The 19,592-nt window shown below is 41.9% G+C and overlaps 1 protein-coding gene across 1 annotated transcript; it reads left to right on the top strand.

Moving 5' to 3' along the window:
- Window positions 1–8,559: 8,559 nt before the first annotated feature.
- Window positions 8,560–14,811, top strand: LOC105896186 (dermatan-sulfate epimerase-like protein). Its single transcript, XM_031584134.2, has one exon. It carries the CDS (start codon window positions 9,778–9,780, stop codon window positions 13,405–13,407), a length of 3,630 nt encoding a protein of 1,209 aa, XP_031439994.1. The 5' UTR covers window positions 8,560–9,777; the 3' UTR covers window positions 13,408–14,811.
- The last annotated feature ends 4,781 nt before the right edge of the window (window positions 14,812–19,592 follow it).

Raw genomic sequence — 19,592 nt, 5'->3', positions numbered from 1 at the left:
GTTTGGCCAATATGTTAGAAGGGATAGCTTGCTTAATTATTATTAATTATATGTGCCTAACATGAACATTGTATGGATTGATCACCCAGTGAGAAGTTCAAAATGTTTGAATTTTTAGAGAGAGCTCTGATCAAATGAAATAAAAAATGTTGAACTCATAAAATATTTAAGTTCAACTGATAAAATGAAATTGGACGATTTTAACTGTTCAAATGTATAAACAAAGCTATGCAGCAGCTGATGGACATCGTTTTTTAATTAAAAGTTAATGCAGGTAATATGTAAATGTCTCAATCTGTGCACCGTGGCGGTGGGGGGAGGGGTGCCATCCTCTTTTCATTGTCAACTTGATCAAAATGAACCGCAACATTCTTATTCTGTTTTCTGGTGTAGAAAACACCAAGTGTTTATCCATAGAGCCCATCCAGGGCAACCCGTATCTATAATGGTAATTATACGAGACAACATCATTTCACACCAGCCTCCAAACCTGTTTCATTAAATGTGCCCGAACCTGATGCTTGATATGCTCCTCTTCTGAATGATGACAAATTAAAGTAATTCAATCAAAAATCGTACACCCCCTGAGGAGAAACATTGGCTGTAAAGCCATGGCAAGCTATTGAGTTTCATTTTGTTGAGTGACACAGCCTTGCGGGTTTTGAAACATGTTGTCGGAGATCTGGTATATCAGAAAATTCTCTTGCCGGTATCTGAACTACATTTCTGTTAGTCTGCAGCTTAACCATCATAATTAATGGGTGAGAGTTTGAGCTGAGGACTGGGAATCATTGATGTGCTGCTGCACATAATCGACAAAAATGGAATATGCTTCACCACTTTCTCAAATGAGATACAGAAGAAGGACAGCTTTTTAAGCAAGTTCAAGAATATGATGAAATTGTTGAGTAGTTATGTAGAATAGAGCCTACAAAGGTCTTGATCTCTTATCCACACTCTAATTAAGCTGGGTAAACACCTCATACCATAGTGATCATTTGCTGGTGGAAAAGGAGTTAATGAATGGGGTAAATGATGCAGCAAGAGTGCACTAGAGGAACGCACTCCCTCCTGGGTGTAACCAAATGGAATAATTAGCTGTTGATTCAGGGAGGTGTGTGTGTGTGTGTGTGGGGGGGGGAAGGGGTATGGGTGCGAGGGAGAGATGTATGTGGCATCAAGCAAAACCTGTAGTTCTCTGATCGCTTGAAACAAACTGTGGGTGTGCATCCCAAACTCTCAGGCCTTTGGTCCAAACATTCCATCATTCACTGACATACGTGAGCCTCCACATTAGTCCTGATTAGCAAGTGGTTATTTTCTCATCTTTCCATTCTGGACACAGCCGTTCCCATTGTCTTTACTAGTTGAATACTAAAGCCTGATATGGTAATCTAATTTAGCAGATTGATCTTTGGTTAATTATAGTTCTCATTCCTCGGTGGGATGTATTTTGAATGGGCCAATCCCTTATGTTATTTATGGAAAATGGATCTTGATCAAGATAAGCGTACCTCCATTACTTTCTCTGACACAAATGCTGCTTTGATTGATCCTGAGATGCGGTATTGGGAGGAAACCTTTTTAGAAATATTGTTTGTCACAGAGAAGTAAAAGCCAGTCTGAAGATAAGGAAACAGTAAGAGCTTTTCCTGCTGTCCCCATCAGCAGTCAGTGTGTATTGAACTCCCTTGAAAAAGGTGGCAAGCTGGCAAAGTTATTCCTGAGGTAACCCAATTGCAGATCAGAGACTGAATGGCCATCTGTTTTTTTGTGAACTGTGAACCTGTAGCAGATTAGTTACACAGAAATTACTTTTATTAGTGTCTGTGGTCTGAAAAAAACTCTTGTACTCAACAGACATTCTGTGGTATTCTGACTAACCCTGGATGTAATGCATCAGTCCTGAGATGTGCCTATAATCCACAGGGACAGAGAGAGAGAGAGAGCGAGAGGGGGAGAGAGACAGAAAGAGAGAGAGAGAGAGAGAGAGAGAGAAAGAGAGAGAGAGTGAGGCCAATCGGCTGCTGTTAGATTATATCCAATCAGTCTCAGTATGCCGCCCAAACCATAAATCTCACACAAAATCACTGGAGCTCCTGTTTCTCTCTCCATAAAAGAGTCTGTCCCTATATAATGCATACATGTCAGTCAAGCTCTTCTGTAAATGACACAACATGAAGTTAAGGGAGTCCAAAGACATGATATTACAGTGCACTCAGCAATAGTCTCTTGTGCCCTCACATACCGGCACCACCCTGGAAGGGTTTATTTTGCTCCCAATCACATACTGCACTCAACATACTTCCAGTGCCTCTCCGTGAACAAGCCACATTTGCAAAATAGAGTTCTATTCTCAAGAGTTCTATTCTCAGCACAGCCATGTCTTTGAGAATTTACAACATGAGAATGAGATTAGAGAGAGACACATTGTATTTTCAAATATGACACAAGCCAGAGAACTGAAACATTACAATCTGTTCTTGCTTCCCCTCCCCCCTCCTCCCTCTCCACCCCACTGTACATGACCATGTATTTATTTTTATTCCTTTGTTTACATGATTCCCAGACAAGGTGACTGTCTCTGCCTCTCTCCCAGCTCACTGTAAAAGCACAGGCCTTGGCAAAGCAGGGAGGGAACATGCAATTCATCTGAGCTTTTCACGCTTTGATATTTTAGTGTTGTCCTCTTTTTTAGGAATTTAGGAATGACAGAGTATAGATATTTCTTTTTTGTTGGTATGTGCAATGTTTGTTTAAAACGTTATACGTCTTTTAGGTATTACTTTTTCTATGACAATAGCAGATCTAACTTCATGGATGTGTGACGTTAGCAGATCTTCAAGATGCCATTTGATTTAGCAACACTTGGGATTCCTATGGATGCCCTGCATAGTCATGCCAGACCAAGGATCAAAAGGATGTTACATCACACGAAAAGTTTCTCCTTTTTATGCCAGAAACTTCAGAAATTAATTAAAAATCACATCAGGAAATGTCAAGGGATTTACTTCAAGGCTCAGGATGACAGCTCCCCTTTTTTATGTGAGGCATCCTTCACTGAGAGCACAAGTCCATGTTCATAATTCCATTTTTCATCAAAGTGGGTTTTAATCTCAGGGCTCTCAGTAGGCTGTGTTCACATCTTTACAGGGAATTCACATTCCTTATCTCTGCTCCACGACTCTCCATATCCCCATTGGTCGAGCAGAAGTCATTCCATCTGTACTCAAACTTAGAATCCATTTTTCTCTCTAAAATGCAACATGAGCATTTTAATGGTTAGCAACAAGACACTGTTGTGTGGTGAAGCGGCTTCGGTGATGGGATGACTAACCGGGAGTGTTATTGTCTGTCTTTGGTAATGGCAGTAATTGGGCGGCTGGACCATACTGTCAAGCATGATCACTTTGGCTCTCAACAAAGCCTTAGCTATGGCTGATTTTGGAGTGCTGGTTCTGCATGACAGAATCAATCTGGGGGTGACACACGCGCTGCATATATAACCACTGTCATTTCTTCCGCCTTTATGAAAACGCTGACTGTGACTATGACTAAAAAAAAACCTTTTCTGTCATGACACAGCTTTACCAGAGAACTGTTTTCATTATTTATGGACCAGTAAAGATGAATTATGATTTATACCCCGGGGCCACTAAAATTATTTATGCTTAAGAACACTTTCCTTGGAAACATAAATATTCACGGAAGGGCGTTTATAGGCCATTATCGGGCCAATATTGTGTTCTCTCGTGACACCCTCATTTGAAATTCTGTTTTCATTTTGGCTTGTAAACATACAATCAAGAACTTCATGTGGGTAGCCTTCGAGAGTGTCAATCTCAAATTAAAATGCTTCACAATACAGAGGCTTGCACAGTTTTATTCCTGTTGGTACCCAAGCAAAGGTTTAATAGCTACATGCTTATTAGTTGCTCTCAGTATTTGGTTGTGTATTTCTGTGTGATGGAATAGTTGAACAGCACATTCTCAAATAACTGCTGCCTGTTGTCCATGAGATCAGGATGATACACCCGGAATGAAAACCAAATACCTTGGTTCTCCTAATATTTAGCGTAGAGGACTTTCCCTTTCTAGTCTCTAATGACATGGGAAGCCACACGTGCCTTCGTTGCATTGCTTAGGAACAATTCTACAGCTACAAATGGTTTCTAAGGCTTAAGATAATGGACAACAAAGGTTTGGGTATGTGCTATTAGTGACAGTTTGCAAATTTGATATGGTCATTCAGCCAGGTAAGACGATACTTTCAGATTTCTCCTCTTTAGCAACAGCCAGAAAACTGAAATTATTTTCAAATTATTACTGAATGAAATATCAGTCCTCCCTTATGCCTAGGATTCATAACAAAGGCTCAATTCCTATCTATGGTAGACAAATGGAACAAAGGCAATGGAACAAAGTATTTTTAAATGTTTTATGGTACACATTGTGTGTTTAATGTGTTGCCAGTGATATGTTAATTACTAGGTTTTTGCAGCAATAATGCTTGTCATTTGTTACTACATTGGCAAGCAGGCATACATGCAGTTTGGTTATAAATCCCAATCCTTTGTTCAAATATAGTCCTGTGGGGCCCTGGCATTCCAGAAACTTCATATGACCTCAGTAAACAACAGTAGCACAGCACAGCGTAGACAATGTGGAAATATAGTGCATGATATTTTTGTCACCCAAGGAGAAAGTAAAAAGCCTCCTGAGAATCCCTATTCAGCAGTTTGTGATCTACTGTATGCATGAACTTTGCTATTGCGTTTATACAGCTGATTTTGTATTCAATTACTGACTGAGGAATTTCCTTAATGCGACTTTTCCATAGGGGCCTCCTAATATGTCATGTCTTTCCCTGCCTAAACAGTTAATTCCATAGATATATATATCTATGGTTAATTCACCCTCTCCTTCCCCATTCCCTTTAAGTGAGGTCAACAAGTCATCTGGATCCAAACATTCCATCATCACCTGGATCCAAACATTCTTTAAAGTAGCCCTAGTCGTGACTCTTTAGCACATTCTTTAAAGAACCCCAGCTCATGAGTCTTTAGCACCCTAAGGGGATGCCACACATTCCTCACATCACCACATCAAGTGCTCCTTGGTGGCAGTGACAGCAACCACACTGGGAGAGGCTGGAGGCAGTATATCAGAACAGCAGGATGGTCCAGTGCCAGGAGAAGAGACAGAGAGAGAAGCAGAGGCTGAGGTAATCAACAGCTTCAGAGCTTACTTGGGTGGTAACAGTGTTATAATCAACAGCTTCAGAGCGTACTTGGGTGGTAACAGTGTTGAAATCTTTGCTCTCCTTCTGTCTTTCTCTAGTTCAAGGGAATGAGAAAGGAGAAGACGGACATGTGAAGGAGTTTGCTCTCCCACTGAACTGAAGGAACATTTTCTTACGTATTTGGTGAAACTCAGTATTCAAATATGTTGAATCTGTAACACAGAGAAATGACAATGGGTGTTGTTCAAATGTAATTGGATTGTACTTCTGCACTTCAATACCTTATCTGAAAAGAAAAAAAAGTAGGCAATTTTTAAAACGTAATCTTTCTTCTTTTATATAAATGGCCTTCAGGGAGTCTGAAATTAGTATCCTGAAATATTCATAGAAGGTTTAAGAGCTTTGTTGTGCCACGCACCTCCATAGAGAATAGCAGCTATTGACACACTGTGTGGCAATAAATGTTTTATGATCTCATTCATGTGTTATGCCTCTTTGGACATTTGCTTCACAAAAAGACCGTAAAGTGCACGTTTCTTTGTGTTTGGTCTTAGCTCTTTCCTGTTATTACAGTATTCAGCATCCAACATTTATGTTGTGCTTCAAGGTGAAACCAGACCCAATACCCATTTTACATGTCAAGGATTTCTTAGAAAATCTTAGTTATTAGATTATATATTAAATTAAATTACATTGCCACAATGTGACCTTATCATTTTTTTTTACTTTATACATTGGTACACTTTATTAGCATTAAAAGCCTTGAAAACATGGAGACACATTTTCTTCACTTGAGAGTGTTTTTTGGGAAGGAGCTGTCATTTTCATACAGGACATGCTGATGTGCTCAGCCAAGATGATCAGTCAGAAAGAGTGACCTCACTTCACAAACAGTACATGTGGAAACCTTCCATCAGAGGTCAAATGGACAGATCATCAATACCATTGTGACCTGTGGGGTAGTTTGAATGTTGGATAGTAAGGATGTCAAAGAAGAATAGTTTCCACGTAGCCTTCTCATTCTGCTCTTCTTTCAGGCATAATGTTTCATGCTAATGACAGGAAGAGCTCATCATAATGATTTAATACGTTTTTTTATCAAGGATTAAACTTAGCTATGGTCTGACTGTACCTATGCTTTGCCATACTAATAATGTTCGATGTGAGAATTCTCTTTGGTCAAGATAAAAGGGGAGAGGAAGAGAAGAAGAGGATGTTAGTGCTCGATTCTTACATCTCACTTGTCAGCATGCCACATTCTTAATAAGGGCAGCTCTTGACTTCACCAACCTAGCTGTGCAATATTTATAGCTCCATATCCCAGTTTCCAAACCCCTGTCTCTCACACCCCACCCCCTCACCCCCCTGTCCCTCACACCCCACCCCCCTCACCCCCCTGTCCCTCACACCCCACACTGACTCCACACTGACTCCAACCTGTCAGCATACCTTGTCCGAGATAGAATTTTGATGAAAATCACCAAATACTTTTTATCCATTAACTTGTTGACGCTACCAGGCAAAAAAAAGTATCAACCATCCACAGGTTTGAGAGCAGCTGTGATTGGAATTGATTTTAAAATGCATAATATGAGGCAATGAAACGCAACTGTATCTTTGAAATTTAAATAGTTTTGTCATGTACCAAATACATTTTAAAAGAAGAAAAGCTATTTAAATGTTTTCATGTTATTTAATAAAGAAATATGTCGAACTACCATGGGAATTCCTTTTTCCTTCACTGTTTTCTCTCTCATGTGGTTTGCCTCTAGAGATGCGTGTGGAAAGAAGGTGCATACATCACTATTGAACTGAACAAAGCCAAGCATTTTCACTTTAATTTTGTCATCTTCCTCTCAGTGATGAGCAATTTTCTAAGAATTGAGAGAATATAAAGACGCTCAAAAAGCATACAGAAAGGTTCCATGGATAGATTCATCAGCAAACTCTTCATCCCTCCAACCAGAACAGATGGACAATTAACAGAAATGAACAGGATACCTGGTTGTTGTTTGTGTCCCTAGAACGTATTTATTGAAAATAACATCACACAGATACACGGTATTTTCACGGTCATTTCATAAAAAAAATATCCTCTTAATCACAAAGAGATAAATAAGAATTATGAATTTGAGAGGCCTCTTTATATATACGAACAAGTAGAGAGCTTACAACAAAGAGAGTTTACACACAATTTTCATCAATCCTATGGGAGCATCCAAATGCCATTGTGACCATAGACCATGACCTGGCTTTATGGTTCAGCCTCTCTGCTTTAGTTCATGCCTTGTGTCACTGGATTTTTGTAGCCTTGTAAGCTCCCAGTTCTAGGTATTTTGTGGGTGACCTCCATTCCTTTTCCCCTGTGAATCTAAGGATAGAGCTGCCCCGGTGAAGTTGGAGAGAGATTACCCAAGAGTGAGGTCTATCCATTCTCATTTTATCCTCTGCATCTATCCTTTCATTTGGGACCAAGCCAGTGAATTCCCTCAAGCCGTCGGCCCTGAACAGTGCTGACTTTGGCCATGAGTCTAATCCACTGAACCTAGTTTTAAAATGTTAAAGATGTCTTCAGAATGTGTACATACAGGCCTACTCTATGTTGATGGATGCCAATAAAAGCAATGAACACTGGTGAGTGCAAACACCTAAGTTAAAAGTGAAATTAATTTAAGACAAATTAAACTCTCAGGCTCTGAAATGTTTCAGATGTTTTCATCCTGGAATTCTACAGCTTTTAGTTTAAATACCAAAATCAGAATCAGAATCAGGTTTTATTGGCCAAGTAAGTTTGCACAAACAAGGAATTTGACTTGGTAAAGTGACTCTCAGTGTGCTTACACAAAATATACAACACAATACAATACAATGCAATACAAACAAACAAACTGCATGTACACGATATTCTTTGAAGCACATAATTGCAAAATAAGGTAATATACTCCGTGTACAAGATCACTGACAATCTGCCATCTACTGATCAGAATATCTGTTAGTTCACTTTTAAGATCCATCCTTCAGTGTTTCATGAGCAAGACATAAAAATGACTCATATATCACAGAGAGTCTTAATTTTTTTTATTTTCCCAAAGGATTGACGATAATAATAGAGATGTTTTGAATAGAGATGAAGACTTTTTATTAGTCCGACCTCATCAACAACTTGTTTTTCTGTACTTCAGATTTTAACTTAATCTGATCATAATCGTGATTTTTAATTCACCTGAGGATGGCAGAGCTAGGAGAGAGAGAGAGAGAGAGAGAGAGAGAGAGAGAGCCCTCTGTAGGCTATGTGTTGTACTCTTCCAACAAATTACAGAAAACAACCACACCATACTAGATCGTAGCCTATGGAATACAAGGGAGGCACAACCACAAGTTCCGTCTTCCACAGCTCGCTCTGCTAAATTCTGCAGCAAATATGAAGAGGAAAATGCGTGCTTAGAACGCGGACTGTTTATGACCATCGGATGTTATACATGACATACGGCGTGTTCTTTTGCATTTCAATTCAACAGTTTTACTGTTTAAGTACCTGGTTTATCGAAGTTCCCCTGAACTTGCCCAATACGGGAGTATTTCTGAGATGGCTTCGGGATGGATGGGTACCTGGAACTGGGGAAATGAACAATTACTCCACTAAAGCGAACGAAACCTTGTTCAGCGTAGACATTACAAACAGGACTGGCTGCAGTGTCAGGTGCGGAAATGCTCCAGTTAGTTTGGCGTGTGCATTTTGCTGTCAGGGCGAGGAGAATAAAAAACATTTGGGTGGCTGCCATTGGACCGGACACTGACTGGGGCTGACTGATGTTTGTCCACTGGAATATGTTTTGGCGACGGAAGATCAATACTACTTTGACGCTGGTCACAAGAGAAGGTGCCAGCCTCCATATTCTCTCTCATACCGTCAAAGAGGACCTGCCTGCCGACTCTAATGGATATATTAACATCTGATCGCGTTCCATGTTAAATGTCCTCTCCTGTTGGTATTATTATTACCGGTCGATCCGAGCCCTTTCGTTTTAATTGAGCATGACTTTTAATCCTTTTTACAAAAAGATTGAGACATAAGCCCATTGTGTCTAATTTTTTTATATTAGATCGGAGGTGAACACTACAGGATCCTGTTTCCAGATGTAAGTTCGACACAATGCGATTGATGTTGCTTAGGTGTATGCTTCAGTCAGACTTAGCCTTCGTAAATGACTTCACTCTATTCTGTTTGCGGCCAGTTCCTCATATTTATGACTGATAACAACAGACTTGTGCTGCATCTCCCACTTCTGTGAATGCTATCGCCGCACCAGAGGAGACCGATGCCACATGAAACAAGCTCGTATATAATATACTTCAGTCGGAAAGGTTAAAGCTACACAGAGGATCACTGACATTTCATATATTTCATTCGTGTGACCAATGTTTGTCTCTGTAACTGTTTTTAAAACTGGAGAAAATACTTGAACTGGATGTAATCATGCCAACACTTACAGTCATGCCACTTTAACCGTGTTAAAAGACAGAACTTTGAAATCATGGCTGAAAAGGGCATTCAACACTTCATATTTTTGGTTTACTTATTTGCTACCGGAGATGCTTTTTCTGGTATCTTCAATGCATCGGACAAAGATTTTTTTAGTGACTATGGGCAGCTAAAACTTACACAGGATAGAGTGCCAGAACTCCGAAAACTTCAAGCCACTAATCCTCATCCCAACCTCTATTTTAACCAAGCGGATATACAAGTCATGAGGCAAAGGTCCACTACTACACACAGCCACATCTTCAAAGTCATCAGAGCAGCTGTGTTAACGATGCTCTCCAGTCCTCCGCTCTACATGCCCCCAGCAAGGCATGAGGAGTTCTCCAGTAAGTGGAATGAGATTTATGGGAACAATTTAGCACCTCTGGCACTGTATTGTTTACTGACTCCGGAGGACTCCGCTGCCCTTCAGTTTCTGCTCAAGTTTATGGACCGCATGGCGGAGTATCCAGACTGGAAAGTCACGAGTGCCCCAAATGACGAGGTGCCTATGGCTCACTCACTCACTGGATTTGCAACCGCCTTTGACTTTATTTCTTCTAATCTGGACCAGCAGAGACGGGATCTTTATCTGAGGAGGATACGCACAGAGACAGAGGAGTTGTATGAAACATCTAAATACAGAGGCTGGGGGAAGCAGTTTCTACAAAATCACCAGACCACAAATATCCTTGCCATTCTGACTGGTGCTATTGTGGTCGGCACGCACGATGACCCAGAGAGTATGGTTTGGAAGCAGGTTTCAGTGAACTATATGGAAAAGACCATGTTCTTACTGAACCATGTTGTAGATGGCTCTTTAGATGAAGGGGTGGCATATGGAAGTTACACAGCTAAGTCAATCACTCAATATGTGTTTCTTGCACAGCGCCACTTTAATATAGATAACACACAAAACAACTGGCTGCGCAATCACTTCTGGTTTTATTATGCTACCTTACTACCAGGCTTCCAGAGGACAGTGGGGATAGCTGACTCCAATTACAACTGGTTCTATGGACCTGAGAGTCAGCTAGTTTTCTTGGACACCTTTGTAATGAAAAACGGCACAGGCAATTGGCTCGCACAACAAATAAGGAAGCACAGGCCTAAAGATGGTCCAATGGGCCAGTCCTCAGCCCAGCGCTGGACTACGCTCCACACTGAGTTCATTTGGTACGATGCTCATCTGACCCCCCAGCCCCCTCAGGGCTATGGCACACCCCGGATGCACATCTTCTCGAACTGGGGGGTTGTAACGTATGGCGCAGGTTTACCCAACAACCAGGGCAACACTTTTGTCTCTTTTAAATCTGGCAAGCTAGGCGGCAGGGCTGTCTATGACATCGTCCATGCCAAGCCCTATACGTGGGTTGATGGTTGGAACAGTTTCAACCCAGGACATGAACACCCAGACCAAAACTCATTTACTTTTGCCCCCAATGGACAGGTGTTTGTATCTGAGGCTCTGTACGGGCCCAAATACAGCTACTTGAACAATGTGCTGGTGTTTAGTCCTTCCCCCAGCAGCCAGTGCAACGCCCCCTGGGAAGGCCAGCTCGGTGAATGTGGCAAGTGGTTGAGGTGGACAGATGAGGGCGTCGGGGAAAGTGCTGGTGAAGTGGTGGCGGCATCGTCTCACCAAGACCTCGTGTTTGTTAGCGGTGAGTCGGCCCCAGCGTATTCATCCGCCATGAGGCTGAAGAGTGTTTACAGGGCCCTTGTGCTGCTCAACTCCCAGACTCTGTTAGTGATTGACCATGTGGAAAAACGGGAAGACTCACCGGTGAACACGCTCAGTGCATTCTTTCACAACCTTGACATTGACTTTAAATACGTCCCCTATAGGTTCATGGACAGGTACAGTGGAGCACTGATGGATGTTTGGGATGCCCATTATAAAATGTTCTGGTTCGATAGTCAGGGTTTCAGTCCAGACACTAGAATCCAGGAGGCGGAGCAGGCTGCCGAGTTTAAAAAAAGATGGACGCAGTTCATCAATGTCACCTTCCCCATGCAGAGTACTAGAAGCAGAATGGCCTATGTAATGCATGGGCCCTATGTCAAGGTGTCCAACTGTAGATTTATAGACGACAGCAAAAACGGTGTGCGCCTTTCAGTCATCATTAACAACACTGAGAAAATCATCTCCATAGCAACTAACCACAGAGACATAGGGGCACGTTCCAGCTACCTTGGTTTTGGCGGATTTGCCAAAATTGAAGACAGACATCAAATAGTCCGCTTTGGCCTGGGTGCACAACTCATCCCAAAGCAAACTACAGTTGACAGTCAGCTATTTGACTTTGGATTCACAGTAAACGTGATAGCTGGGGTAATACTTTGTGTTGCCATTGGATTTCTGACACTCCAGAGAAAGTTCTATGTGTGCTTCAGCAAACTGATGCGCTATGCTCTGCTCTCTGTTCTCCTCCTCTGGATCTTTGAGCTGTTGTTTGTCTCAAACAGCTGTGACCAGCTACTATGTGGGGTGAAGTGGAAAGGTGTCGCCACCAACCCCGAGGTCAGCAAACAGATGAGGCTTTATGAACAGCACCACTTTCCCTTGCCTACTATCGTCATAACAACCCTGCCTGGCTCAGGGTCAGACATTCTTAAGCACCTTTTCTATAACAACACAGATTTTGTCTACCTGCGAGTTCCTACAGAGCACCTAGATATTCCAGAGACTGAGTTTGAGTTTGACTCCTTGGTGGATGCTTGTGAGTGGTCCAAAGCCGATGCCCAGCTGGGAAAGTACAAAATCATCCAGGGCTGGCTGCACTCGCTGGTCCATGACACCCATCTGCACCTGCAGAACATTCCACTCCACGAGGCAGCCCGAGTGAAGCTATCCTCCAGGTCGAGCTCCTCAAGGGACCGGAGGAAGAGGACCAGACGGAGGGAGCTGGTAGCTGATGCGAGGGGGAAAGTGCGGGGAAGCATTGAACGGGATGTTGAGTATTTGCGTGAGCTACGCAGGCACATTGGGGAGTATCCTAATTCACGGGTGGTGCTAAACCTCAGAAGTGGCAGTTGGACATTAAAACTACCCTTCATTCAGGAAGTGGTGGGGCCATCTCTGAGGGCTATTTATGTGGTCAGGGACCCTCGGGCCTGGATCTACCTAATGCTCTATAACAGTAAGCCAAGCCTGTATGCCCTTAAAAACATTCCACAGCACTTGGCCCTGATGTTCAAAGAGAACATCAACAGGGACAGATGCCCAGCGTTTGCCCAGGAGTATCGGCCTCTCTGGCGACTCCTTTCACGCTCGGAGACAAACCCTGTCCTGCTGCTTGCCCACCTGTGGCTGGCGCACACCTCTGCTGTCCTCCGCATCAGCGCCACGCTGCCGGAGGCGGCATACCTGCGGGTGAGGTTCGAGGATGTGGTGAACTCTCCACACGAGGCGGCTGAGAGGATTCACTCGTTCCTCGGTGTCCCAGTAACACCCTCAGCACTAAACCAACTGATGTTCACCACTTCTACAAATCTGTACAATTTAATGTATGAAGGGGACATATCACCAGCCAACATCAATATATGGAGGCAGAATTTGCCTCGGAAAGAAATCAGACTCATTGAAGACACATGTGGCTTTTTGATGAAGAGGCTTGGATATTCCAGGTATAACAGTTAAATGCTGCAGGTCAGCTGTTATAATGTATATTTATTTAGGCATTTTTTTTGTTGTATTTTTGCACTGGTGGGAAGCGTGAGTCAGTTTACATAAAGCAGAGGAGTAAAAGGAAATTCTGAAAAGGTACAGGTGATGCTGATATTTTTCTTTGTTATGTCGGAGTAATCATGATCATTTTTGGTATCATTTGTTGGTATATAAGTGAAATTTTATATTAAAATGAGATTAAGGGAAATCATTTTTCTCCTTCCTGTTTTTCAGTACAAAGAATATTGTCAAAATGCTTTAGTGTTTCTTTTGGTGTGAAATTATGAACTTAGTTGCCTCTGAGAATATCTACGCATTATATTATTTTTGTAGTTAACATACCTGAATCTGTTATGAACAGTTTTTTTTTTTTTTCAAAAACATGAATATAATATGCCAGATGTCACATAACAATGTGTTTAAACTTGGTGAGGAAGTGCTCCTCGTGAAACTGTTGGAGAGAGCCTTTCACTCATGATTGTGATGACTGTGTGTCAGTAATGTTGCACTCTGCTGTAGAGATTGCTGCGCTTCTGCAGCTGCAGATACTGTGTGTAGTGTTTTAAGCCAGAGAAGAGGTGCTGGAACTGTAATTGACTTGAAAGCTTAAGCTTAGTCTGCATTGTGTAAAATCGAGGGTGTTAGCTGTAATCTCCTGAGAGGAACATATTAAGCCTAAAGCTTTGTATTACAATACACATTGAAGCCCAAAGGTTCAGTTACTAAAATATCTTCTCGTTTTTTTTTTTTTTTTTTTTAATCTGTGTCTGTGAATATATTCCAGTTCCCACTCCACACCCACTCTCTTTTCTTCTCAAAAGGCTGCAGAGTGCAGCTGATAGTGATAGACATCTCCCAAACCAGCCACCACATATTTCGACAGGCATCAGGGGGAGATCAAACTACAGTTTGTCTCCCAGGATTTGGATCCGTTCTCAGTCTGTCCGCCTCTCTGAAGCATCATATACAGTATGCTATATGATTGCTACAATATGCCATAACCAAACTCATCTCACTACTGCAGCCATACCCATAGAAAAGCCCCAAAACAAATGCACATGATTCTAAGCTTTCATTTTCTGTAGCATTCAGTCCCATGTGTCTCACCGAACAGTCCCAAAACAGTCCCTCTAGAACAGGACAGTTATATTAGATGTGGACATTGAAAGAGTGACGCTGTGAGAGCTTCGGGGTCATACAACCAGATGACAATGCGTCCCTCAGACATCTCTTTTCACTCCTAGGTGCTTTGGTTTCTCTCCGAAAGAACTTTTGGAACCCCTCAAATATATAATGTGAGCCTTGAAATATATAATGCCAGTACTTTTAGCATCATGAACAGTTGATGTGTATTTTCATATCATGTGTAACTGCACAGGGGGGGGGGGGGGGGGCAGATGAGCTTGGTCTTGCACTGTATCTATCCAAAACATAACTGTTGCTTATTTGGAGGCCTTGATGTTGTGGACATTGATGTGTGTTGACAACGATATTCTCTCTGTCTCTGTCTCTCTCTCTCTCTCTCTCTCTCTCTCTCTTTTTCCTCTCATAACCTACCCTTATATTCTGTACATATCAGTTCATCTGTTTTGCAGGGTTGTGTTTTGAAGCTTTTGTGGCCTTCGAGTTTTAAAGAGCATTCTATGAATTGTTCTCACAGTGTTTATTTGACTCATAAACATAATGTTAATTAAAAGAAGTTTCCAGCACAAGTAATCGTTTTATCACTCGTATTTAACACATCTCTGGCGCTCGTTGATTCTCACACTCATCTCCAGCTCTTTCCGCTCGCTGCATAATCCTGTGCTCCCCAGACACTAATGAAGAGCAGTTGTCATATGTGACTACAGTGAGTTCCCTGTCCATGCCATTCGAGGCGGACGACAGACGCCTAACGGCTGCATGTTAGATACAGCTGAAACAGCCCAGCCATTAATGTAGTGTGAAAAATGCACGCTAGCCTCCGTCTTAATGAGCACAAAGACTCATAAAACATGTCCAGATGTGAGCGCCGCTACCGAGAGCTCGTCTCTGCCCTCTCTGTTGGCCATCCATTCTCACTGATGTGCACACTGAGTATTACTCCAAATCACTGCAACACCACTGCAGGACATACTTACAGCACCACTCACACAGAAAGGCTGAAATGGTGGATCATTCGGAATGATAAATAGATTGCAGGCTCAGATCAGTAAAAAAAAATTATAATTGCTACTGCACAAATTCTGATCCTTGTTTAGCGATAAATTCAACAGAGGGTATTTAAAGGACAAAACAAGTATTCAAGGACAACAACAATGTAAAATAATATCTACTTTTTGAACAAGTCATAGATTTATTGTACCACATATTTAGGCAGCATATGGAGCAGAACAAGATTTGCTTCTTTTACCAGCCCTATTCAATACCCCAAATGAATAATCTAATCCCTTTGCTTCTTTTACCAGCCCTATTCAATACCTCAAACGAATAAACTAGCCCCTTCACTGTCTACACCAGCTCAATTTGCTCTAGTCATTAATTAGCCTTTCCAGCGCCCATAATCATTCATGCAGGGTGTGAGGGTATGAGAGCTGTAGAGGGAAGGTCACTGCTCTGTGACTGTCACAGCTGCATGGTGAGATGCAGCCAGAGCACACTGCTGTGTGACACACAGGGACTCATGGCAGACATGTTGGCTCAGCACATATTGTGAGGAAGGAGGGCTAACATGGAGCGCTAGTATGGATTATTAATAGGAACTATTGTGTATCCTTATGTATCCTATCCAGATGGCATACCTGTCCCTTATGAGAGCCTCCTTTCTCAAATGAACACAAGTTTTCTCAGCTCTTGACGTTCCAAATGTTCCTGCAGAGAGACGTGCCTGAGAAAGAGGCTGTTTGCCAACGGGTGAAGTGTGGATCAGTCTGATTGGGATTAATCTGACATGACTGCAGAAGAAATATGGGACATTGTTAATTTGCACCTGAAAATGAGTCACCTCTACTGTGAAAATAGAACCTTTTGTGCCACTAGAATGGGGTGAGTGATTGAATAATGGAGCCAAACGCACACTGAGAGAGCACATGGGAGGAGCAGTGTTTTTATAGGAATCATATTAGCTTTTCAAGACTGACAAAAGGTATTACTGGTTGTCATGAGGGACAGCAGGTTGCTAATAAGATTTTTGTCCAGTGAAACTCTGAATACACAAATCAAACTTACAATAAATATATCAATTTAAATTGTATTTGAAATGAGGACAAAAAGGGTTTGCTTGTGCATTATTCTTCACATAATTCTTTCATAATTCATTTTCAAAATAATGCACAAGGACAAGTATGTTTGCATTGTTAATAATGTTCGTTTTGTTCATTTGAATTGTGCAAAGCAGGAAAAATGCATTGACGTAGGTCTCCCTGAGACAGAATAACAAGTTAGAGGGTTCACTTCTGTTGTTTCTGGCACCTAAAAGCATGGACCTTTAGTCTGGAAAAGGGCTAATGGATGAGGTCGCTGTGTGTGTCAGTGTAATTTAGTCCACTCAGTTATTCCTTTACACCTTCTGCCGGATTCCTTGTTCTTTTATTCTTTTGACAAATGCTGTGAAAACCCCCACTAATCCTGAGATGCCTAATGCATTGATTTGTCATTCAGCCTCAGTTCCTTTCAAAGAGTTCTCAAATTATGCCTTTAATTGCTCTGTTTTCTTTTGCACTGAATGCTGCCATCGTAGAGTCTTACATATAACTTTGTTTTCTCAAGTTTCAAACATTTCGTTTCAAACTGTTGTTAGCTTTCCTGGTGGTTTGGATAATGGTGTCTCCATGTGTCCAGGGGAGGAGCTGAGCTGTGTGAGAGTGAAACACCCATGACTCAGCCTGAGAAACTTGGCTGTTGTTGCTGTTTGATCATGAGAGATGTGTCTGTTAGAGGGCTGCTCTGTTATGTCCTGCCTTTTGAATCCCCACATGTTCTTTGGCAGGAAGGATGACTATGAGAGATGAGAGAGGGGGGATTTCAGAATCATTTTTTCCTGTACAATAAAACGTCAGGACCTGTTCAAGGTCTTAAAAATGTCTTTGAACCCAAATGATCCTGTCCTGTAGATTAGGGAGCAAACATAATGTAATCTACAGGAGCTCATGTATGGATGTAATCTACAGGTAATCATGTATGGATGTAATCTACAGGAGATCATGTATGGATGTAATCTACAGGTAATCATGTATGGATGTAATCTACAGGAGATCATGTATGGATGTAATCTACAGGAGCTCATGTATGGATGTAATCTACAGGTAATCATGTATGGCTTGCTGTGCAGCATTCATCTACCCCCCTTCATTTGAGACTAAAGTAGGAAGCTGTCACTTGCCGTACCTTATTATGGATCAGCATGTTGTGAGTCAGGGGAATGAAATGAGTTTCAGGTTCATGAAAAGCATGGATTAACGGATCAGCACACCACCTGTGAGGGGGTGGACGGGAATACAGCCGTGTGCAGTCAGTCCTCACTCTTCTGGTTCTGCAGCTGAAAAACAGGTCAAAATGTGCGGCTCAACAATCACACCCAATGTTTTGGCCTTTAATAAAGCCCACTTTTCGTAGCTGTCGATGATGAAGCACTATAGATTTTCAGACAAACCAAAGTTATTTTTCTCCATATGTGTGAACCCACAGAATACTTTGCATATCAGTACAGACCTCAGACTTCTGTGTCCGTTCCCAACCAGGAGATTAGAACAATGTTCCTCATACTGATACTCAGGTCTCAAGGCTAACATGCTAAGTGTGCTTTGACTTTGACAGTTCTGTTTGACACACTGTATGGCATGTAGTTGTGGACGGTCATTTGTCTACAACTTCAAAGAAATGAGGAAATGTTCTGTCCCATGTAGGTCATTCCCGTCCTCTGTGGCTGCTTGGAAACGAGAGGCTCTCCCAGAGGCCTGCAGGCGTGCTGTTCCTGTGTTTTGCTGAGGCAGAGGATGCTGTCGTCCAGCTGGCACCTGGACAAACGGGAGCGGCCGCTCACTGACGGCAGACGCACTAGTCCTTCATTACGAGGCTTCTGAAACCAAAACAAGCCGCCTGCCGCAGCAGCTCTGCTATGGCCACCGCACTTGGGTCTGACGTATTGGAGGAAACGGCTGCTTTTCATCAAAGCTCACATTCTCTCCGCCAGACGAATGATATTGGCAGTAAAATGTAAATTAAAGAAAAAGGAAAAGCCAAAACCCATGTCTGCATAAACCAAGGCTGCTGAGTTTATTTTGTGGAGGCGATCCAACGAGTGTTCATTTAAATATTGTTTCAGTCATTTAATTGTAGAATTATTTAATTAGCACAATTTAAATTCAGATGATATGCTGGATGGGCAAAAAAGACAGGCAAGTTGATCCATGCATCAAGGAATCGTCTAATTAGTCCAACGTGACATTTTGAGAGGAGATGAGACTGGTGTTAAAGTGTGACCTTTGTGACACTGGACATATGGCACTGTAGCTGAGCTGACAGGACTGAAAATGGCACGTCTGAAAATAATCCAAGTGAAGATGGAAAATGTATTTCTCCCCTACTCTGTCCTCGTTTCACTGTCTGAGACAAATACCAAGGGGCAGTAACTGCCCTGGAGAGTTGATTTGAATAAAAAAAAGGTGGAATGGCAGCTCATTGAAATAAAATAATGTATTCTAATGTGTTGAATGTGTTCTACTACATATACAAAGTAGGGATGCCCCCGAATATGAAAATGTTATTCGGGAAAGCATGAATAATGTGATGGAAACAGATATTTCTTCTACCCGAATTTGTGCGTTATTATTCAGGAAAAAAAGTCAGCTGCATGACTGTCATGTCGGTGCATGAATCACTTTGTTTCTTCAAATCAATTCATATCACTTTGGATGGCCACAAGATAAAACGTCAATTCTGTTTGCAGTATCAGACTTAACTAACAAGACGTTTTATTCGCTATATTCTGTTCAAGTTCAAATGACAGCCATGTCCTTAACCAGCTATAAGGTCACTGAGGTCAAGTTCAAATGACAGCCATGTCCTTAACCACCTACAGTATAAGGTCACTGAGGTCTGGACCTGTAATTTTCTTTAGATCTAAAAATAAAATTTGAAGCAAAATACAGCTGGATAAAAAAAATGAGAACTTCTCCTCC

The sequence above is a fragment of the Clupea harengus genome, chromosome 17 (assembly GCF_900700415.2).
Source record: "Clupea harengus chromosome 17, Ch_v2.0.2, whole genome shotgun sequence".
NCBI lineage: Eukaryota > Metazoa > Chordata > Actinopteri > Clupeiformes > Clupeidae > Clupea > Clupea harengus.
This window is presented reverse-complemented; position numbering and strand designations above follow the sequence as displayed.

Excerpts from the sequence above, each read along its gene's own strand:
- LOC105896186 (XM_031584134.2), top strand. The coding sequence starts at position 9,778 with ATGGCTGAAAAGGGCATTCAACACTTCATATTTTTGGTTTACTTATTT.